Source organism: Rutilus rutilus (assembly GCF_951802725.1).
Source record: "Rutilus rutilus genome assembly, chromosome: 21".
Taxonomy (NCBI): domain Eukaryota; kingdom Metazoa; phylum Chordata; class Actinopteri; order Cypriniformes; family Leuciscidae; genus Rutilus; species Rutilus rutilus.
In genome coordinates this window covers 33,616,918-33,641,802 of record NC_140226.1, presented here as the reverse complement: position 1 = coordinate 33,641,802, position 24,885 = coordinate 33,616,918, and the positions used below count along the sequence as shown (strand labels likewise).

General features: G+C 36.2%; 1 protein-coding gene across 14 annotated transcripts in view; it reads left to right on the top strand.

Annotated features, from left to right (window-relative positions):
* Positions 1–24,885, top strand: part of cep170ba (centrosomal protein 170Ba) — a 42,332-nt gene that overhangs the window by 5,070 nt on the left and 12,377 nt on the right. For 5 of the 14 annotated variants that reach the window (XM_084393595.1, XM_084393599.1, XM_084393593.1 and 2 more), the window contains exons 3-11: positions 1,649–1,738; positions 2,941–3,021; positions 3,294–3,350; positions 4,251–4,383; positions 10,238–10,348; positions 14,477–14,944; positions 16,611–17,371; positions 21,902–22,072; positions 23,057–23,195. In XM_084393595.1, the coding sequence (XP_084249721.1) occupies positions 1,649–1,738; positions 2,941–3,021; positions 3,294–3,350; positions 4,251–4,383; positions 10,238–10,348; positions 14,477–14,944; positions 16,611–17,371; positions 21,902–22,072; positions 23,057–23,195 (2,011 nt within the window). Of the gene's footprint in view, positions 1–1,648; positions 1,739–2,940; positions 3,022–3,291; positions 3,351–4,250; positions 4,384–10,237; positions 10,349–14,476; positions 14,945–16,610; positions 17,372–21,901; positions 22,073–23,056; positions 23,196–24,885 lie in introns of all 14 variants that reach the window. The other 9 variants (XM_084393589.1, XM_084393590.1, XM_084393588.1 and 6 more) reach the window with 5 other exon arrangements.

Below are 24,885 nucleotides of genomic sequence, written 5' to 3'. Positions count from 1 at the left end.
GATCTGCTTTGATGAATGAACACTAACTCTGATAATGCTGGGTAATTGTGCCTTCCTGTGGCCAGATCTCAAGGTTTATCTGATAGGATTGTGCAGCCGTGGCTCTGTTCTCCTTCAGGCCTTTAGTTCTTGTAAACCACTCTGTAAACACATCAGGAGACGTTTTAACGCGAACACCGTGTCCTAACTACACGCTGCGCGCGATAAAATGCCTCTTTTCCACGTTAATCAGAGTGTTTGTCCTAACTAGCCGCGACGGCGACACAGCGCTGGAACAACAAACACAAAGTGTGGCAATAGATGCGTTTCCATTACAGATTTGCGCAAAACTTTTGCATTTTTTTTCTCTCTTTTTTTCTCTTTTTTTCTTTTTTTTTTTCTTTCTTTTTCTTTTTTTCTTCTTTTTTTCTATTTTTTTCTTCTAAATATCGATAAAAAACTATTGCGAAATGACGCCGTTTCCATAAACTGATGTTATGCGACTAAAACCTCATTTTTTTTCCTCTCGCGTTAAGTCATTCCAAAAATCATGGCGACGGATGTTAGTAGGTTTATATATATCACAGCCATTCACTAGACATTATTATTATTAATGGAAGGAGACGTATGTGTGTTATCCAATCATTAATGGCCAGGAAAGACTCTTATACTTGTGAGTGGCTCATATGAGGTGTTTCTCCCTCAGATCTGCTTCCAGGTCTTGATTGTGGCATTTATTTTGAGGTTTAGAATCCAGTATTCCTGTCATTCTTTTGTCTTTTATGAATTTAATAAAGAGCTCGGTCTCGTATTCTGTCCAAACACACGCCTCATCTACGTCAGGTGACTGTAAATGCACAAAAACTGTTTCCAGTGCAGTTTTGCGAAATATTCCTTTTTCGAATTGCCTGAATAACCTCCTCATGCGAGCGGGAAAACTTTTTTGCGATAAATTGGAGTTTTTGCGAAATTGACACGTTTCCATTGGCCGTATTTTCAATGCGCAATTTCAATTTGCTCAATTTGAAGGGAAATGGAAACGCGGCTAGTGATAATTTCAGGTGCTGTTTATGTGCTTTATTTAATGTTAAAAGCGTGTCATGTGACGTTGAATATCATTTAGTGCTCCAGCTTTGTGGCTGTAAAAGCAACAGTGGATAATCACCTCAGATCTTGAAATTAAACAAATGGAAACAAGAACGTTCAGACTGTGAACAAACAAGTGTATTCTTTGACAAAGATTGTTTTAGTAACTCAGTAGCCTATGTGTTTTTATTAATGTTTAATGGTGTAATATTTGTGAATTTGATTATGTAGCGACTTCTCCATTTTCTTGCGAGTGCCGTCAAGATTACTCTCTGGTGCCGCGAGACTCCGCCCACACGCTGTTCTGATTGGCTGACTCCGCCCACACGCTGTTCTGATTGGCTGACTCCGCCCACACACTGTTCTGATTGGCTGTGGGTTTTAATTTAGTTTTTTATGCATCTCGCAGTCGCATCGTGTCAAGTGTGGACAGACATTATTTGTCGCTGGAATCGTCTGGTTAGGACACGGTGTAAAGGTTGTTTTCTGGTCCTTCTCCGCGTTTACACTGGATTTGCGTGCACGTTTGTTCTATGATAAGGTCATGTTGTTAATCTGCTCTCTGTTCTTTGCCCCTTGGCAGTCTCGCAGTGTGGACAAACAACACGCTGTCATCAACTATGACGTGTCGACAGACGAACACCTGGTCAAAGATTTGGGCAGCCTCAACGGGGTGAGTTCACTCATATTAATAACTGACACAAATATGGATTTTATATAGGGCTGCTTGTTTTTGGTTAAGATTTTTAATGCAGGTTTGTCATGGTGTGATTTACAAACTACAATTTTAAAATGGGGCTTTTTTTTTTTTATTATAATTTTTTTTACTAATCAGAATTATTTGAGATAACCGCAATAATTGTGCATTGAAAATTGCAATCAGGACTTCCTTCGTACGAAATGAAGGTTTGTGGGTTCAATCACACTGCATGTTATATTATTATTATTATTATTATTATTGTTTATGTATTGTATTGTGTGTGTGTATATAGCTTTATTATAGTATATTTTATTAAATTATATTATTTATATGATTTATATTATATACATAATTTTCAGACTGCATATAATGTAATATAATATAATGTCATCTAATGAAATGAAGGTTTGTGGGTTTAAGCAGACTGCATATATTATACTATATTATATATATTGTATATAGCTTTATTTATATATATAGAAAATAATTGTAATAATATATGATAATTTTTTTTAAATAATATATATATATATATATATATTTCTTTTTAAATAATATATTAAAAAGTAATTTTAATAATATATAAAAAATGTATGTATGAGGCTCATATGTAAGTGACATAAACCAGGCAGGATTAAATCACAATTATTTGGTGGATGAAAAATAATTGGTCATGATGGGCCTAATTTGAAAATGAATTCAATTTAAATTAATTTCGAAATCATCTTGTAAATGTGTAAAATCACACTGTTTTATAAAGGCTTCAATTTCTGCATTCACAAATAAAAAAAGTACAGATTTGACATGCTTGATTTGCTTATAATTATTGCGATTTTTGATTAAAAAGGTGTGATTACAAACAACATGATAAATGCTTTCTCGCATTGCTCGCACAAACAAATGTGTAAAATCAAACATCAGACTTGCAAGCAATGCCTTTTGTCACCCAGTTTAATGTTTTCACTGGATATGCAGTCGCAATTTACACGCATGTGGAAGTAAAGAAAGCTTGAAGCGCTTTGCGAGAAAAGTTGTGTGTGATGTGACTGAAATAAACACTCACAACTTTCACTATTGAGTTTTCTAAAGATGTGCATTGAAGAATGTGTGTGTAGTCGTGCTTCACTATCAGTGTTGTCTTATATGAGTGTGTTTGTGATCTCGTGTCTCCTCAGACCTTCGTGAACGACCTTCGCATCCCTGATCAGACGTACATCACCCTGAAGTTATCAGATGTCATTCGCTTCGGATACGATATCCTTCCTCAAACGGGCACACACGTCCGCTGTGGTTTGACTCATTCTTTAAAGGATTTTAGCTAAATGTAAAGCGCTCAGCTTGCAGAAACGCCTGATAATGAGCAGTAAAGCAGCTTTCTTGTTTATGAGATGGTTTGTTCAGGACAGTGTTGTGCTCAGCTCCATAGAAATGATGCCGCAAGCAATCCCAATGAGTTTTGTCCCGCTGTTGTGTCCTTTCTCTCTGATCATTATGGGATGGTTTGTTTGTTTCTTGACTGTTCGCACATTCACACATATACATCCTGGAGAGAAGCCAGCACAAAGTGCCAGAGGAAGCCCTCAAGGTACATTTGAGGAAGGAAATCTGTTTTCCTGCACATTTATAGGAAATAGGAATATTCTATTATTGTATAAAGCACTATAGAAATATTTATCTTTTGGGGGACATTGAATAGAAATATTTATTTTATGAATTCAATATGTTTTATGAAAATTAATTAGACCAAACTTAAAACAGAAAACACAGAATTTGGTAAAAAGAAAACGGGTTAAAATTGTAATAAATTTGTTAAATTGTGTAAGTTTCATGATTCCAACTAATTAGACATGGTTTTTGATTACTAAAAATTTAATTTAACCATTAAAATGGAGAAATTAAAATGTAATTTTATACGGAACACAGAATTTCTGGGGGGGAAACATTTTATAGAATTTTTTTTTTTTTTTTATGAATTTGATTATTAAACCATTGAAATGGAATCTAGAAAACCGAAAACACAGAATTTAGTAAAAGATAAAATGTAATTTGAAAAAACTAAACAACGCCTCAATTTTTGCTAAACTTTTAGATAAATTGTTGTTAAATTGTATAAGTTTCATGATTTCAACTAATTAGACATGCTTTTTGATTACTAAAATTTGTATGCAACCATTAAAATGGAGAAATAGAAAAATTAAAAAGGAAAAAAATGGAATTTGGAGGGGAAAAAATGGTCACATTTTTAATCTAATTAATTATAAATCAATTTTTTAATCTATATAATTACGTGATATGCCGATTTATTAAAATGCTGTTAAATCGACAGCCCTAATTTTGATAATTAAATAAATTATAATAATTAATAAATGTATTTATAAATTAACATGAACTAAAATTAAGAAATGCTGTATTTTGCTGTGTGTGTGTGTGTGTGTGTGTGTGTTGAGAGATGCTCATGTCATTTTATATGTTCTCTGGATTCCAGCATGAAAAATACACCAGCCAGCTTCAGTTTGGTCCAGAGATGCTGGAAGCCAAGAAGCACATCAGGACAGAAGAGAAACAGAGAGACTCGTTACGCCTGAAATCAGAGAAAACAGAGCGGAAAAACATCACAGGTGCGTCTGACAGACATGATGAACTCTTCACTTTCTAAAGTCATGTTTCTGGTCTTATAGTGAAGGATTCATCAGTGACATTACTGTATAATGAAACATTGTGAAGATATACACTCTTCTCCTCTCAAACGATCTATATACTTACACTTCTCACAATTCAATAATTTCTGATTGATAAAATCAATTCCTATCTTTTACCTTCTAGAATGTCCTGTTTTATTTGGAGATGTGGTCATTGAACGTTGTTTCATGTTGACTTTAAATTTTTCTTCAAAGATTTGGCTTGTGAATTTATCAGCTATTTCTTTTAGAAAAAGGTTCATTTGTATCTGGTATTTCCGTGCTGCGCTGACCTCGCCTGACTTTGAGCCACAGCTGAAATGTAATATTTCTGCACTGTATTGCATTGCAAACTGCTCAAATGCATTTATATTTTTGCACAAACTTTGCTTTATAGATAATTTCAGTCGTAGGTGTGCCACGTCTTTTTAAGACTTAAGAAAATCATATATACACACACACACACACACACACACACACACACACACACACACACACACACACACACACACACACACACACACACACCTATCCATCAGGCACAAAACCAGTCTTGAGTCGCACGGGTTTATCTGTGGCAATATCCAACAATACATTGTATGGATCAAAATTATCGATTTTTCTTTTATGCCAAAAATCATTCGGATATTCAGTAAAGATCATGTTCCATGAAGATATTTAGTAAATTTCCTACCGTAAATATATAAAACATGTATTTCTGTGAGTGATCGCAGCACAATCGAGATCATAAATGAACAACTTTAAAGGAGATTTTCTCAATGTTTCGATTTTTTTGCTCCCTCAGATTCCAGATGTTCAATAGTTATATCTCGACCAAATATGGTCATATCCTAACACACCATACACCAATGGACAGATTATTTATTCAGCTTTGATGTATACATCTCAAGTAAAAAAAGAAATAAAAAGAGACCCATGTGACTGGTTTTGTGGTCCAGGGTTACATATATGATTTTCATATTTATATATATACATGTAATAATTGCGGAGGTTGTCTGTGATCTTAATCCCGTGCGAATCGCCCATGTCTGTGATTTGTAAAGTAAAAATTCCTCCGCAAATGACCGACCACATTTAGCTGAGCACGAGGTCCCGTGATGACATTAGTCCTCCAGCGAATCGGCATCTCTGTGATTTGGCGGTTCGTTTATATATATATATTTTTTTCAAGGTTTTTGTTTCCTGTTCGCTTTTATATCCATCTTTCGTGAAGAATGGAGTGTTTTGGGTGCTGGGTAATATCGCCATACACCATATAACTATACAACTTGCAGAAAGAGAAAGCTCAACACCATCAGAAGAGCACAAACAAAAAGAGTGATTAGATGGAGATGGATGACATGTATAGCAGCATGCGGTAAAGAACATTCTTCTGTTTATGATATATCATACAGCTAGACCTATAATAACAAGACATTTCCAAGCAATAGCCTATTGACATCATATCCGGGAGATAAGTCAGTACAGGGTGGGCCATTTATATGGATACACCGTAATAACATGGGAATGGTTGGTGATATTAAAGTCCTGTTTGTGGCACATTAGTATATGTGAGGGGGCAAACTCCTCAAGATGGGTGGTGATATATACATATACTAATGTGCCACAAACAGGACTTTAATATCACCAACCATTCCCATGTTATTACGGTGTATCCATATAAATGGCCCACCCTGTAGATTCGAGTAAAATCACATTATCCCGTGCGAATGCGCAGGTCCCCAGATAATGCTAATCCAGTGCGAATAGGGCTGAAGTAATCATTAAAGATGAATTTCCCTATGGATAGAATGAATGGAGCTTTTGCTTCCGGAACGGAACTTGATGGAACGTCCAGCGTTCAGAATCCAACCAACATGATGATGTCAGTGTGATATTTGCATACTTGCCTTACAATCACTACGGTTTCCTTCAGGAAGTGCCTAGAGCCTAGTTTGAATATTGCGGTGTGTGATTTTAAAAAGCTTTTAATGCCCTTTCATCGACTCGTGTTTAACTCGCCCGTCAGTGTAACGCTGGGACAGTCTCTTTATCTTGAAGAGTCCAGACACAGGTTACTGTTAAACTACCGTCAGACTCGCTCTCACACATCAGTCTTCATGTGCAGGAGAGTTTGCTAAGTCAGTCATCACTCATGCTAGTGCTAATACTGAGGGTTAGTGATGGGATCAAACCTCCAACACTCACTATTAAAGCATCAATAATAGAGAAATGTGAAATCCTCACACTCACAGAGATGTATTGGCTTAAAGTGGGGATAGTGTTGCTCATGGGAACATGAGGAGTTTCACGGCTGAGCGAACAGGAAGTCCTGACTCATCCAGTGGAAACGAGCTCTGAAAGCGTCCGCTGTGTTTGTAGATGATGGGAATTTTCCCGAAAAGCAGATCAGATGGACAACATGGCATGAAGCCGTTTCTTTGTTCACTGAGTGGATGAAAAGCTCATAATTATGTTGAAAATAAAAACAGAAAAAGACTTTTAATTTGAAAAATAATAATAATTTATTTGTTTACATGCAAATTTGTGGTTACATTTATTGCAATATAATTAAATATTTTAGGTCAAAGTGGCTCAGCTAACAAAAAAAAGTTTAGTAGATAAATGCAGCTAAAAATAAAGAATATAATAGTGTATGTTCTACTTGTAAAAATACATGTTATAATGCATTAAAGCGCATGGGTGTTTAGATGGACGACAGATCATTCTCATGAGGACTTCATGGGAGAGTTTCTGTCCTGAACTTCGTGTGCTTTCTGACCTGGTCCTGCCCAGCTGACTCATGGGATTGAATCATGTTTAATGGCTTTTTCCCTAGTTCTGCAGCCCATAAGCCGCTCTTGGCTCAGTCCCGAACAAAAAGAGGTATATTTGAGTCAGATATCGTTGCACTCAGTTTGGGTTGATCCTTCTTAAAGGGATAGTTCACCCAAAAATGATTATTATTTTAAATAGTTGTTAAACCTGCATGAAGTTCTCCAAAAAGATATTTTGAGAAAAAATAAATACATTTCTGGTCCCCATTGACTTACATAGTATAGAGAAAAAAAATACCATGGAAGTCAATGGGTACCAGAAACTGTTTGGTTACCAGGGCTGAACATTAACACCCTCCAATGGAATAAAAGATATTTTCTTCAAAATACAATTTATTGTTATTTTTGTGTGTGTGTATTTGAGCAGTGGATTGAAACAGGGTTGAATTTTTATATGTAATATACACATTCTTCAGTCGTAGTCTTTTAAAAAGGCATCATTATTCGATATCGATACTGAAATATCTGAAACAATAAACCAATACTAATTTTTCCGCAGAATAGATACACGAGACCAGCTGCTCCAACAGCGAGAGACACACAAACCCGCCTCTCCTCACTCACTCGCTTCATTTGCTCCGGATGAATATTGTTGCTGTTACAAGGCTTGAATTTCGCCATATTGCACATAATTTTACTCATTCCTGCAGATTTTGTGCTCACACCCAAAGCGTGGCACGTAGAGCCGCCCATCAGCACTAAATTTAGCTCTTTTTCACGTCTTATTGCACTTAAAGAGTCAAATACACACCAAATAATGTCAAAATACCAGTCTTGGCCAGTATTCATGTAAATACAGTCAGTTATGGTTTATGTTTATGGTTTATAACATAAACAGTTAACGCGTGTGTACCAGTATATTGGACCTGTGCGTCAGGTCTTAAAGTGACAGCAGCCTAATATATACAGTTCCTGCTGCCAAATTAAGCGATAATATTACAAATATCTATATGGCAGTTTTGGGGAAAAAATGTAAACTGATTTCATAGGAATCATTACCCTACAGATACAACTTTTGATTTTAATTATGGCTGTCAAGTGATTCAAAATTTTCATCGAATTAATTGCGTGATATGCCGATTAATTATAATGCTGTTACTGTATATCGGCAGCCCTAATTTTGATAATGTATTTTGTAAATTAACATGAACTAAAATTAAGAAATGCTGTATTTTCACTGTGTGTGTGTGTGTGTGTGTGTGTGTGTTAGAGCTGTGCAACGATAAATCACGATATATGCATCCAAAATAAAAGTTTGTGTTTACATAATGTGTGTACACTGTGTATGATTATTTTGTATATATAAATACACACACATGCATGTATATATTTAAGAAAACTCTGTTATTTTTATATATATATATATATATATATATATATATATATATATATATATATATATATATATACATACAGTATATGCAAATATTTCTCAAAAATATACAGAACATGCATGTGTGTGTGTATTTATATATACAAAATTATACGCAGTACACACACATAACACAAACCTTTATTTTGGATGCGATTAATCATTGCACAGCCCTAGTGTGTGTGTGTGTGTTGAGAGATGCTCATGTCATTTATATGAGTCTCAGATCATGGTTCTGAATGACACTCACACAAGAGTGCCACATAGCATCTCCACCCGAACTCGACTCACTAAAGTGGGTCAACATCTGTGACGCGTCGCCGCAACTTTCCAAATAAAGCTCGTCCTGCATTTTCGGCTGCTCCCTGTTTCCTGCTGCTCCGTCTTTGTCTGTGTTGTCAGGGTGAAGCTATGTAATATCAACAGTGTCGGTGACTCGACATGCTGTAACCAGCGTGACTGGTTATCTCTGACAGACAGAGTAACGCAGCAGCTGACGGTTCAGATGGCTTTGATTACAGACGCCGTCGTCGGGTGGAGTCCAGAATGTTCTTCATTCTGCTGTGCTGTTGCTAAACTACTGTTCAGGCCAGACGTGCAGAGTGTGTGTGTGTGCATGAACGCTCACAACCTTTTCAAGCTGTTGTGTTTGCTACATGAGTCCAGTTTAAAAACAAGTTTGGTTCTTCTTCAACAGAGTGAAAGGAGTTTCTTTCTTTTTTTTCTTTCTTTTTTTTGCTGTTTATTTTTTAGGTTTTGCATGTTTGTTTTTTTTACCTAAATGTATATATTTTATAAATATTTAATTATATAGTTTTAATTATTTCTTTATTTCTAAAAAATAAGTTATGTCACCTATTTACGTATGATTTTTATGATTTATAAAGATAATTTTTTTTTATTAATTTATTCTTTTAATCATTAATAATTGTATAAATTTCTTAGATTTTTTATTTTATTATTTCTGTATTTCCAAGATGTCATGTCACCAATTCATTTAATTTATGTAGTTTTGTGTTTAAATTCTTTACATTTTTGTAAATATTTTTTTAACCTAAATTTAATAAATATTTAAGTAGTCTTTTTTAAATTATTTCTTTATTTCTAAAATAACTAGTCACCTATTTTTATAGTTAATTATTTATAAATATTTTTTTTTATCTACATTTATAATTTTATACATTTATTTAAATGTTTTTTATTCTTTCTGCTTTTCAAAAATGTCATGTCACCAATTTATTTATCATGATTTTTCATTTTAGTTTTTTAGTTTTGAAATAAAAAATATATTTTTGCCACCTCTGGATTTTAGTATTAAATTAAGTTTATTGTACTTTTACTATTTTTATAGTTTTTTTTTTTAATGATTTTTTACATGTAGGTTTTTTGTATTTTTCTTTATTCTTAAAATAGTTAATGTCAGCTATGTATTTATTTGTTTAATGTTACATTTTTATAGTTTTTTTTTGTATTATTTATTTATTTTTAAAACAAATAATGTAACCAGTTCCACTGTATTAATGGAAAGTGTCTTCCGGCATGAATGGCTTCATCAAACTCTTCCTCTTCCCTTGTTTGGTCTCAGATCCTGCCGTGCCGAGACCCACGCCTCTCTACGGCCAGCCGTCCTGGTGGGGCGAAGATGATGAAGAAAAGGGTGAGCGGTGTGACCCGAGCGCTCATGAACATCACACAGGTCTGGATCTGAGACTCATGATCATCACACACAATCCCAGAAACACTTTTACTCTGACATCTCAAAACCGCTATGATATAAAGTGTCTGTTTCACTATAGCCAAATTATTAAGTCCAGAACAATCCAGTGAAATCATCACGTAGGTTTCTTGTGAAACTGTGAGGGAAGTGTGGACAGGAATGCAGTGTGAAGTGAGAACGGATAAACCCCTTTTGTGTTCGCTGATCTCCAGCCTGAGGAATTCAGCGCTATACTCTACGCTGGCGTGAGCTTTGAGACCCGCCAGTCGAGCCGGGTCGAGCTCGTGATGGATTAGCAGCCGGTCTTAGTCCAATGAGAAGGTCATTGTGTTTTCCCTGCAGTCTTAAGCACTTCTCAAAGTTTTCCTCAGAGATTAAAGGGTGACCATAGAAACATTTGTTCCATTGCAGTTGGTCTGGGGGTTTTTTAATAGCAAAAGCAGGAGTCACCTTTGGGTTAGCATTAGCGGACAGCATGTTTAATATATCTGATATTGTTATACACTCTTCAGACAGTTCTTCGGCATGTCATGCCTGTGTTTAGCAGTGTCCTAACCAGCCACGATGATAATCATTAAATCCGTGTTAATCTGAGTTTTTATCCTAACCTGCTGCAACACAGTCAGATTTGAGATTTATCGCATGCTTTAAAAATGAGTTTTATTATGATGAATAACCCACCGATTTATTTATTTATTTTTAAATTCGTGTATCTTTTAAAATAATATTTTACCTAAATTTGTTTTATAAATATATTTATAAAACGGTTAGTTCCAATCCTTGATTCTGATTGGTCAATAGCTGTGTTTTATTCACGATAACGCACGGCTATGGCCGCTTCACCCAACGGTTCTATGTATCACTACGCAACACCCCTAGCAACCACTCTTAGCAACGTAAACACATGTTTGATCTCATTGATATTGTTCATTGAAGCTATAGTAGAGTATTGTGGGAGATCGAGAGAGCGATTTATAGTAGATGTAGCATTTTCCTTCAGGTCAGTCCTGTATTCATAATAAGAAAATCCATTTGAATGTCCAACAGTTAAAGTGTTTTCCTGAGCCTATAGTCATCTGTCAGTTGTGTCTTCCTTCTCCATGATCACAAGTTTCAGTCCTTTAATATAAAAGTCTTCTCTACGGACTGACTCGCTCATAAAGACAGTCTTCGCCGCCATCTACTGGTGAAATAATGTATGTAACTTCTGTTGCTGTTTACGGTCAGGGACTATTTTCTCCAGCGGAAGGAAGGCTTTTAGTGATTTTACTTCATGAAAGTTGCATAGACACATATTTTTCGGCTTTAATATTTGTATTGTGTGTTGACCGTTTCATTAAAGCAATAATGTGCTCGAGTCTAGAGCTGTATCGGGAGTAAGTCGTGCCGTACAACACCCTTCAGCCGGGACTTATTCACCACACAGCACAGCCTCTCGTACTGCTTACTTAAAGCTGCCGTCGGCAAAATTTTTTTGATCAAATTCAGTGAAATTGACACTATAATCCGACAGAACAACATAAATAAGGTGGTTTTAGAAAAAAAAACGAGCTTCTAACTCGGTGCATTTGTTTTGCAAAAATCCACCGCTCCCGTCTCATCGGGTCCAATCAGCGCAGGGGGGTGTGAGATCTGACTGTCAATCACAGGTCGTGCACACGCGTCAGATTCCCTCTCCCTCGCGCAGACGCGCACGTTACATGCACACGACATGCCTGAAGTTCGCCTGAAGATTGTACGAAGCGTGATGGTGGAGAGAAAATCTACTAACGAGCTTCCAATTCCTCGGTTATTGCTATCTATGTATAGATTAGCCAGGGCAGCCTACCTCCGAGTCCATGGTGTTGATCGATGCTGAAGAGACGGGTGTTCACAGAAAATCAGGTACACACGCAATGACGATGGGCGGGTGCTCGTTGGTAGTGGGGGAGGGGCATGAGAGTTGTAAACATTTAAAATTTTGGCTAAGTCCACTCAATCTGCCAGACTTGCCGACTGCAGCTTTAAATGTAGATATTTCTAAAATAATGTCATGCATAATTAATTAATTTTTAAATTTATTTTTTACATAAATTTGTTTTATACATTTATTTGAATATAGAATAAAAAAATCAGTTTTAAAGTGAAATTTGGTTTAAAATCCATCGACTCAGAGCTGAACATTAAACATAAATTATGTTGTTGCTTCATGCTGCAATTTGGTTTTAGTTTGGACAGAAAATGACGTTTACACGTGTCACACCTGGTTAGGACGGTGTGTGAGATAGACCTAAAATGCTTGACCTCACTAGGTTAACCTCACAGCAGGAGTGACTTAAGTAATGTAAGTGAATTAGCTCTTCTTCTGTATGTCACGCACGAGTTTGGCACACGTCCTATTCTGTCAGTGCAGTTTGTAGTGATGGATGCTTTGGAAATGAATCCTTCTGTAAAGCGTCAAATCTTGTGTTATAAACCAGTGGTCGGGAGTGCGTATCAAACTGGCAAAATCACATGATTTCAGTAAATGAGAATTTCAGTAAAAATTTCATAATTTCAATGGTTTGCTGCTAGGATCTGTTAACCTGTGAACCGGTGGTTTTTAACTCTTCTTGGTTCAATTTTATAATGCAAACATTATTAAAGGCATATTTGCATAGTAAATGAAATAAGTAGCTAAGTAGACTAGTTGTTAAGGCCCTCCATAAAACACAACACAAGCCCTACAAATAAATAAAAGACCACATATTACACACACATTTCATATTTAATGGCATTTGATGGTTTTAGGGTACGCTTACACGACAACGATGTGCTAAAATATGGAAAACTTTATCATTTCCAGGTTAGATGGCGATGACACTTTGTAAAGAAACTACGCGTCGTATTTGTAGATTACACGGAGACGATAACGGTATCGTTTTTTGCGTCCCCTAAAATGGCGTTGTTGTGGAAATGATCGGCCAAAACTCGTACGTTTTCTGTATTTAGTTGAAAACGGTGTTGTGTAAACGCTTCAAAAAGTGAATCATTTTGTGAATTAATTGATTCAGACTGTCAAAATACTCCCATCACTATTAATATTCGTCTTATATTACACTTCGTCTTATATACACACTTATATTAAGGGTAAACGGATGTTAGTAGGTTTATGTATCTCAGCCACTGCACTAGACATTATTATTAATGGAAGGAGACGTATGTGTGTGTTATCCAATCATTAATGGCCAGGAAAGACTCTTATACTTGTGAGCGGCACATATGAGGAGTTTCTGGGTGTTTCTCCCTCAGATCTGCGTCGAGCTCTTGATTGTGGCATTTATTTGAGGTTTAGAATCCAGTATTCCTGTCATTCTTTTGTCTTTTATGAATTTAATAAAGAGCTCGGTCTTGTATTCTGTCCAAACACACGCCTCATCTACGTCAGGTGACTGTAAATGCGCAAAAACTGTTTCCAGTGCAGTTTTGCGAAATAATATTTATTTTTCCCGAATTGGCTGAAAAACCTCCTCATGCGAGCGGGAAAACTTTTTGCCGATAAATGGGAGTTTTTGTGAAATTGACGTGTTTCCATTGGCCGTATTTTCAATTCACAATTTTAATCTGCGCAATTTGAAGGGTAATGGAAACGCGGCTAGTGACTAGAAACACACCAATATGAAAAATTTGGCCGATAACCGATAATTATTTATGTTTTGAAAGCCAATAACCGATATATTGGCCGATAAATCTAAATTCAACTTTTTATATATATTTTTTGAGAGCCTGATTGCAAAAACAAAAGTCTCCTCATTAAAAGCCACGTCACAAACACACAATTATAATATTATCATTATAATGTCATGTAGCCGATATGACAGACTTGCACTGAACTGTGTTTTCCTTTTTTGAAGTGATTTCAATCATATTTCAAGCTATTCAAAGCCATCATGTTGAACAGTGTGAATCTGAAGAGTCTCAGCTGAAGGAAATACTCCATTATTGTTTATCAGTTTTAAATAAATCTGCCAAATTTTCTAATCAGGCCAATAACGATAACATTAAAAATGAACATGTATCGGCCAAACAGATGTGGTGTCCGATATATCACGCATTTCGATCATCATTAACGTTGATGTCTTTTCACAGAAAACCACAAGGATGGCACCGGATGTGAGGTCAGCGTATCACCAGATGAGTTTCTCGATGGCCAGGGAAAGTCCGGTTACGCTTTCCGCAAGGAGCCGAGCTACTTTGAGATTCCCACAAAGGAGATCCATCCAAAGCCCAAAACGTCATCCCTGGAAGTCCAAGAGATCCCCACGAAAGACACGGACCACAAACCCCCTTCCACTCCCCCAGTGGTCCAGGGCCATGCCTCCTTCACCATTGAGTTTGATGACCAAACCCCTGGAAAGATCAAGATCAAGGACCAGGTCACGAAGCTCTCGGTCCGCCAGCGCAGGATTCCCACCAAAGAATCGATAGCCAGACTTACAGAAGTGATGTCGGCGGAGAACAAAGTTGCTGATTGGTTGGTGCAAAGCGACGCCACTATGTTGAGGAGTCTCGATGAGCCGTCTGGGTCCGACGAGCTCCCGAACAAGAGCTTCAAGGGTAATGTTTGTACAGGTGGAAAGATTAACCCTTAAAGACCTCGAAGATGTTTGGGGCACATGACTCGCCTGTACTTTTCTCTGTTTTTCTAACCCTTTATAGCAGTCCGCATCAAGTGCCATATATCATTTTAAACAGGAGAACTTGACGTTTCAATCTAACTCGTTTAAATTCCCAATTTTACATTTTATTTTGTCCGGGAATGGATGAATTTACAAGATTTAAGAAAAACGGCAGCAAATTTTGGGGTGTTTTTTTTTTACTCAGCTCAAACAGAACCTCCTGAAGTTTGGATCTTTTTCCTTTAGAAAGTGATACTTGGTTATTCTAGATTTCCAGATGAAATTTTGTCTACATGTAATAATTCCTAAGCAAGTTATAGTCATTTATTACAACATTATTATAGGCGCTTTTCAGCAAAAAACTGGTTTTTCATTTACTGACAATGTAGATGTGTCCAAAAAAGTTCAGAAAGTAAATAGAAACATTGTTATATAATAATGGAACACTGAAGCAAAGTTACTTTATATATATATATATATATATATATATATATATATATATATATATATATATATATATATATAAAGAGTTCAGATGCAAAAGCCTCTTAGTGCCATCTGAAATTCTTCTAGAATAATCATTTTTATCAAGCTCGTATATTTAAGTTCAGTAATTTCACTTAAATGACTATTAATAGGTTATTTTCATTGCCATTTAAGTGAAATTACTGAACTTAAATATACGAGCTTGATAAAAATGATCATTCTAGAAGAAAATTTCAGATGGCACTAAGAGGCTTTTGCATCTGAACTCTTCATATATACATACATATACATGTTTGTCATATACATATACATACACATATACATATACATATACATATACATATACATATACATATACATACACACACACACACACACACATACAGTACATACTGAGGATAAAATAATATGGATACATTTGAAAACACTTTTGTATGTTTTGGCCTTCCATTAACACTGAGACCCCATTTTGTACAGCGAAAACCGCATTTTGAGGACGCCCAATCGGATACATTTCAAAATATAATTTTTATGTTGTAGTGTGGACTGTGAAAACGGCGGTATCCGACAATGATGACGCATGTTTAGTTATAGGTACGGTTGTACCAGATAGAGGTCGACCGATATGGGTTTTTCTCTGGCCGATGCCGATATTTAGAAATCAGTGCTGACGATAAGTTCATTGTGCAGCACTTTGGACATCTGTTGTTGCATTTAAATTGTCCTTTATGAATAAAGAAAGAAGAAGCTGCCAACAATGTACAATAAATCTCTTACATCGTGTCTACGCTTTGTTTTGTTAATGAGAGTTTGGCGAGCCTGCATAACTCCGCAGCACTGAATAAAAACTCAGACTCTGACTAACTTAAACACCTCTGATTGGCCATTGCGTTCAAGAAATCAACAACTATGTCTGTGATTTGGCTCACTGCTGCAAAAACACGTTAAAAAAGTCTATGGTTGAAAATAATCGTCTCTTGCTTGCGTTTGAGGGTGCTTATCTGCCTATTAATTGGCCTAATTTGCAGCACAAATGCCCAAAAGGTCGACCTCTAGTACCAGATTTGTATTTGCCTGCTATTCTCTTTCTAAATGTTGACCTGTTGTGTTGTTTCTAGATGCACACCATCATGAAGATGATGATTTGGAAGAACCAGAAGAACCACAAATGGTTCAAAAGATCGTCCCACAACTGGAAGGAAAAGATTACCCAACGAGCTACATCCCAGACTCAAAGAGCCAAGGCAAACCGGATCCCCAGCAAGCCTTTACGGTCGAGTTCTTTGACGACGGTCAGCGTAAAAAGCGCTCTCAGTCGTTCACCAATAACACGTCTTCCCCAGACTTCCAGTCTGCTTTGAAAAGCAAGCTAGACAAACGAAAAGTTGCAGGCCAAGCCTCATCATCCGCTCATAATCCACCCACACAGCAGTTCACCATTCCCCTTAAAGGCTCTGATGATACGAGGCGGGCCGAATCTCTCAGACGGGAGAAAAGCGAGATACGCATGAGCACGTCTGACTTCAGCTCTCGCTCCACGTCAAAACCCTTTGGCAGCATCGGCCGGAGATCCAAACTATCGCAGGACTTCGCAGCCGAGTTGCTCAGGGTGTCGAAACCTAATCCCGCATCCACACTGGACCATAAACCCTCATCTTCCACAACTACGACACACTCCGGCTCTTCTCAGAGTGTTCCTGCCACGTCTCATTCACAAAATCCCACCATTAACCAGACCAGCAGATCTCCCTCTGTGCACATGGAGGCCAAAACCTCTCCGCATGAAGAAGAGGATAGTTTAAGTGATGCCGGGACCTACACTATTGAAGCTGAGGGACCGGATAAAGAGGTTGTGGAGGCGCGGAGTTTGATCGATCAGGTACAACCCCGTCACTTCAGCTTGACATCACATTTTTAGCAGGGCTGGGCGGTATGACGATATATATGTGACCCTGGACCACAAAACCAGTCACAAGGGTCAAGAGATTTATACACCATCTGAAATCTGATAGGACAATATTTGGCAGAGATACAACTATTGTAAATCTGGAATCTGAGGGGGCAAAAAAATCTAAACATTGAGAAAATCTCCTTTAAAGTTGTTCATTTATGTTCTCGATTGTGCTGCATTCACTTTTTACTGTAGGAAATTTACTAAATATCTTCATGATTTTTGGCATAAAAGAAAAATCTATCATTTTGACCCATACAATGTATTGTTGGCTATTGCCACAAATAAACCCGTGCGACTCGAGGTTTTGTGGTCCAGGGTCACATATCACGTTGACGAAGTGTCTATCATTACAGAGTTTGCTGTATCATTTATAACGTGGTAAATATTTCCACATAGCACAGTACACTACTAGTTACTAGCCAGTTTTCCACCGCTTCACTAAAGGGATATTTCACCGCCGGAAAGATGAATGTGTATTTAAATTGGGTCATTTATGTAGTAGAAATGTGAAATTATTTTAGAAGTTGGTGCCTTCTAGACTGAGAAAAGCCAGAAGATTTATTTTTGGGCTCATGTGGATGAAAGACAACAACTCCCAGAATGCACTTGCTTCGCTGCCCTACGAGGACACTCCCAAGCCACGCCTACCGGTTACAGAGGGCAGTATCGGGAGAAATGATACAGCTAGGCTACTAGTGACTCGAAACTGAAAAGACGGTGTTTTATGGTGAGATCCCCCTATGGGCGGGTTGAACACATGCGGGACGAGCTCCTACTACTGGCTGGAGTCTCTCGCCTCTGGACAAAAGAGCCTCCGATGAGCTAAATGATGATTTTTGCGTCATCTGAGTTTTTTTCCAGACACACAATACAGAAATCTCTCATCTCAGGGGGACATGAGGGAGGGAAGCACGGTCACTCGAGAATACTACCGGGTTTCTACTGATACAAAGCTTAACGCTAATCGGTGAAGTATCCCTTTAAAACCCGCCCGTTACACGCCTCTCTGAAACAACGTCACACAAACCCATCATTTCACCAACAAATGGAAGTTTGATCTAGCCTGGCTAACGTCAGATCTCATCGCATTGAGACGTGGTCTGGGAACCACATGTTCATTTTCTCGTATTTGAGGCGTGGTTTACGAATGCCCAGAGCCGTTAAATTGGGCTCTACGAATGTCTATCAAACGCGCCTGCACGTAGCTCATAGCCAATCGTTTCAATTATACCAGATGACGTACAGTACCAGTCAAAAGTTTGGAAACATTATTTTTTTTAATGTTTTTGAAAGAAGTATCTTATGCTCATCAAGCCTGCAGTTAAAAAAAAAAAAAAAAAAAAAAAAAACCTGTAATATTATGAAATATTATTACAATTTAAAATAATGGTTCTCTTTTTTAATATATTTTAAAATGTAATTTATTTTTGTGATGCAAAGCTGAATTTTGATCAGCAAGTACTCCAGTCTTTGGTGTCTTATGATCCTTCAGAAATCATTCTAATATGCTGATTTGATACTCAGTTATTATCAATGATGGAAACAGTTGTGCTGTTTAATATATTTTTTTGGAATACTTTTTTTCAGGATTCATTGAGTAAAACGTTAACAGCATTTATTCATAAAAACAGCATTTATTCAAAATAAAAACATTTCTAACAATATAAATCGTTACCATCACCTTTTATCAATTTAACGCATCCTTGTTGAATTAAAGTACTAATTTCTTTAAAAAAATAAAATTATTGTTCCCAAACTTTTGAATGGTAGTGTATATTGTTACAAAAGATTTCTATTCTAAATAAATACAGTTCTTTTTAACTTTTTATTCATCAAATAATCCTGAAAAAAGTATCTCAGGTTATAAAAAAAATATTAAGCAGCACAACTGTTTCCAACATTGATAATAACTGAGTATCAAATCATCATATTAGAATGATTTCTGAAGGATCATAAGACACCAAAGACTGGAGTACTTGCTGATGAAAATTCAGCTTTGCATCACAAAAATAAATTACATTTTAAAGTATATTAAAAAAGAGAACCATTATTTTAAATTGTAATAATATTTCATAATATTACTGTTTTTTTTTTTGTTTTTTTTGTTTTTTTAACTGCAGGCTTGATGAGCATAAGAGACTTCTTTCAAAAACATTAAAAATAGTAATGTTTCCAAACTTTTGACTGGTACTGTATGTAGAGCGACAGAAACTCGACGAGGAAGAAGACGAAATAAACTTGCGTTCTAAACTACTTAGAGCACTGTCTAAGGCTGCATCGAAAGGTAACTTCACGTCTGCTGCCATGTTGGATCCATAGATATAAACATACTGCTTCGGTGTGTCGCATAGACGTCGTCATCGTCTTGCTGCTCCCTCCCTGTTCTGTGATTGGTTCCCTTTTTGAGGGGAAAATCTGGTCCATGGTGTCCAGGCTGCCTAGCAGCGTGAATAAAATCACTAATCGCACAGGCTAAGTTTGATCAGAAAGCTAATCGGAAAGAAATCACTGGAAATTAGCGAGATCGCTAAAACGAACACGATTGACCAGTTTGTTGGCATTTTTGTGGTTAACCTAAAGATTTAAAACCAAAGCCAAAGGTGCTTAAGTGCTTGGAGTTGACTTTTTTTCAAATGTAAGTCCTGGAAAACCCCTGAAAACAGCCATATTTATGAAAAGGTACTTGAAAAGAATTATTGAAAGACGATATATGTGAAAATCATGTTTCATTTTATCGATAAAACAATCTTTTCACACAAAATTAAAGCTGCAGCTCGTCTTGTATAGATAAAGAGCAATTTCTCATGGCTATGAGCGTGATATCGCTCATAAATATCCAAGTATATAATACAGCTTTCGATGTTTTACACTAATAAGTGATATATTGACCATAATACATTTATTTATGTCAAGATTGCACATTAGTCACACAGAAATAAAGTGGAATTTACTGTTATTTCACAAATGAAAGAGGAAACACGTACTTATTTAGACACTTCTGTTTATGTGTGGTCATAGGACAGTATGTTTACGTCACGTTTAGGAAGAACGATCATCATAAAAATTCTCTTTAATTCTCTCCTAAAAGCTCTTTAATTATAATTAAATAATTTTTTGATTTTAGGGGAAAATCGGGTCCATCGGAGACTAGGGCTGCTCGATTATGGGAAAAAAATCATAATCGCGATTATTTTGGTCAGTATTGAAATCACGATTATGTAACACGATTATTTCACATGACTTTGGAAACGTGTCGCATTTATTAAAAAGACACCTTTCAACAATTCTTAAAAAAAATGAAATTTGAACATTTTATTGTACTTTTTGAACTGTTAAAATAAATAATAATATAACACATAATACTTCAAGTATTTTAATTTTCCCGCAGGTCTACCGCTTATAATGCGGGAAATTCCCATGCAAACATTGATTCACTTTAGCAAGTAGATTGTATGAGTAGCCAAAATTAATCCACACAGATTATAAAATCAAATCTATAATTTTAAAACTTTCGCAAAGACACAATTTCACAAACCGCGTGCGTCTCTCTCTCTCTCTCTCTCTCTCTCTCTCTCTCTCTCTCTCTCTCTCTCTCTCTCTCTCTCTCTCTCTCTCTCTCTCTCTCTCTCTCTCTCTCTCTCTCTCTCTCTCTCTCTCTCTCTCTCTCTCTCTCTCTCTCTCTCTCTCTCTCTCTCTCTCTCTCTCTGGCGTTCAGGAGTCGGGACGTGACGGAACTGTCACTTGCACAACAAACACTCAAACACTTAAACACTCAAGCTGAGAGAGTTCAGGGCTTCGGGAGGGGCGGATGTGCGCGTCATTCACAACACAAGACAAAATAAGAGCGTTCTTGCTAAACAGAACATGGCAAAATAATCGTTTTTACTCGATTGTACTATTTTGGTGATCGTTGTGGGAGCCGAAATCGAAATTCAATTAATTGCACAGCCCTATCGGAGACGTCCAATAGATTTCTTCCCCGTGGGAAAATCTCACAGTAAAACTGGGAAAAGTTGTGAAAAATATGATAAACCAGATGAGAAGTGTATCTATGCATCATCTTTTAATTCCTTTTATAACTCTTTTAATTTTCCTTGCTTGATTATTTTAATAAAGCACTTTGAATTGCCGTAGTGTATGAAGTGTGCTCTATAAATAAACTTGCCTTGCCTGTAATATAACAACTATATCTTGATTTATCTTGAAATAAAATAAGATTTTGGTCACATTGCCCATACATTTAAACATCTTAAAAAAAAAAAAAACACAAACATAATCTGTCATGAGAAGCCATTGTTTCAGTTCTGCTATTCAGGTTATTTCAGTCTCTAGTATATTATCACATTCGAAGTGCTTTTCCGAATAATTCACCCAGTCAGGAGTTGAAGAGGTCCGGTCGGTTGGGAACAGACATATAAAAGCCTTCATAATTCATGCATGCTTTATCATTGACAGGTGTTTGGTGTTGGCAACATCAGCCAACCCTCAGCAGCAGCAGCAACAGTTCAGCCTATAGTTGCTGACACTGAGGGTCACTATAGTCTTCTACTCAGTGAGAATAGCTCAGGCTTAAAACTGGGCCAGTATCCGAAAGACCATAGTGACACAGACAAGGGTCCTGTACAGGTAAACTCTCACCTGACCGCTAACGTTAGCATGCGGATCATGGGCGTCAGTAGATTTATCTGTCAATCATCTGCTTATCTTTCACTGTGGGTTTATTAGGATCTTTCTTGGGCATCTTCTCAAAGATGGGTTTCTTTCCTGCTTTTGGATGATTATGAACGGGTGATTTGGATCTTTAAAGGGCCTGATCTCTTTAAATGGTTGAGATATTTTCATTTGGTATATTTTGACATTTTCTTTGAATTTATTGTTTGAGTACCAGAATCGATACGTTTAGTATGCCAGCATAATTGTAGTAGGTTTTATTTAAGAACTTTAATAAGGTTAAATATTTATATTCTGCATTTTAATTAATCTTTTTTTTTTTTTTGTAAAGTAGTAATTAATTTTTTTTAATTTATTATTATTTTTTAGCATTGCTGTTTATTTGTTTAAACGAGTGAACGCTATGAAAGTTTAGAGTTTTAACTATTTGCACAATATTAATTGAAATATTTACAAAGTTTATTGTTAATTTGGGACAGATCTAGAAGGATTATTTAATGCAAGTCAAATGTCACCTAAAAGTATATGATATCCAAGGCAAGTTTATTTATTTAACACATTTCATACACAGTGGTAATTTAAAGTGTTTTACATAAAATAAGTTTTAAAAAAAAGAAAGGTAAGAAATAGACTAAACAATAAATTCTTCAATTAAATAATGTATAAATCAAAGAAAAATAAGATGATAAATCATTATTTACTAGACAGTGTTATTATTGTGAGGGTTTTAATGAACATTTTTACAATATTTAATTACAATGTTTGCTCTTAGCAGTTCAGGGCAGATCTACAAGTTATTTTATATTTAAGTCAAATGTGCAACAAACTTATTTTACAGATAAAGTGAAAATATCTCAACTTTTTTTTTTTTTTACTTTAAAGCAATGTGATGTAATAGAAGTTCTTTGTGTAATTAGCTGGTTTCCTCCTCCTCTGCAGATGCAGTCGATGACGTCGTTAACACCTGGAGGCAGTCGGTGGGTTTCCCGCTGGGCCAGTTTGGCAGACACCTATTCAGACTCGGGTCCTGCTTCAGGACTGTTTGAAATCCCAACACAGGCTGATCTTTCTACCGGAGGTTTGGGAATTTTCCTTGCTTTCTTCGCTTTTGTCTTTGCTGTAGGGCTGCACGATCTTAGAGAAAACTTGCATTGCGATATTTTATTTTATTTTATTTTATTTTATTTTATTTATTTATATATATATATATATATATATATATATATATATATATATATATATATATATATATATATATATATATATAATATAATATAATATAATATAATATTGCGATTTAAAAACAATTTCCCCAGATGATTTGCATAGCTCTAATTGAAAATAATTAATAATTCTAGGATTGTTAGGGTAATTTTGTAGGGTGGTGCATCTGCATAGAAAATTCTAAACAAATCACAAGCATAGATAAATACAATAGAAGACAGATACAATTGGAAGAAGCAGTGCTTTGTGTTTTTCAGGTAAATCTAACAATATTCAGGTATAGAAATTTAATTATCAAATGTAAAATAACTCTTCGCTGCATACATGAAATCTAACTAACTAACTAATATAATTAATAAATTAATACAATTTATCTTTGTTAAAGCTACAAAAGTAATTTTCTCTTTCTCTTTTGTTGTTTGATCACCATTGGTGACACAAACAGCGGCGGATATATTAGGCTGCTGTCCCTTTAAGACAAATGCATGGACCTAATATAAATGACACGCATCCGTTTTCCTTCTCAATTGTTTTACTGTGTTATTCTTCTTTCAGACGAATACAATCGGAGTTGTATATTAAAAAATGTCCTGGCTCTTCCAAGCTTTATAATGGGAGTGAATGGCAGTTTCTGTTTTGAAGTCCGTCAAAGTGCATCCCTCCATCATAAAAGTAATCGAAACGGCTCTGCGGGGGTTAATAAAGGCCTTCTGAAGTGAATCGATGCGTTCGTGTAAGAAAAATATCCATATTTAAAACTCAAGCGACTAAAATAACTCGCTTTCGGCAGACGGAAGACTAACCCCTGACCCGACGCACAACGCATTGACGAACGCGGAAGCGCAGAGGATAGAGCAAAACAAAACACCAGTCACGAATTAGACGTCTAAAACGACAATTTTTAAAGAGAAATGTCGGAGGAGCTTGAGTTTGTTGCCCAGCCCTGTGTGTTTGAACCATGAGAGGCGTCTAAGCTTACGATTCTCCTACATCTACGCCATACATGCGTCACTGGTTACTCTTGTGGCGTAAGTCGACTTGCGTAGTATGTGTATGGTCGTCTGCCGGATTACCATTATAAAGCTTGGAAGAGCCAGGACATTTTTTTTTTTTAACGCCGATTGTATTCGTCTGAAAGAAGAAAGGGTAACACTTTATTTTACAGTGTCCTCGTTACATGTACTTACCATAGTAATAACAATAAATTATGCATAATTACATGCAACTAACCCTCAACCAAACCCTAATCCTACCCTATCCCTATAGTAAGTACATGTAGTTGATTAATATTACTCAGTACTTAAATATATAATTACACTGTATCAATGACACCTTAAAATAAAGTGTAACCGGAGAATGTCATATACACCTAGGATGACTTGAGGATGAGTAAATCATGGGGTAATTTTCATTTTGGGGTGAACTAACGCTTAAAAGCTCAAAAGAAAGAGAACTGAATTCGGGGTTCACGTGCTGTCTGCGCGGGTCTGTGTGTGTGCACAGGAAACAGTGTGTGTGCGACTTAAAAACGCATGTAAATGATT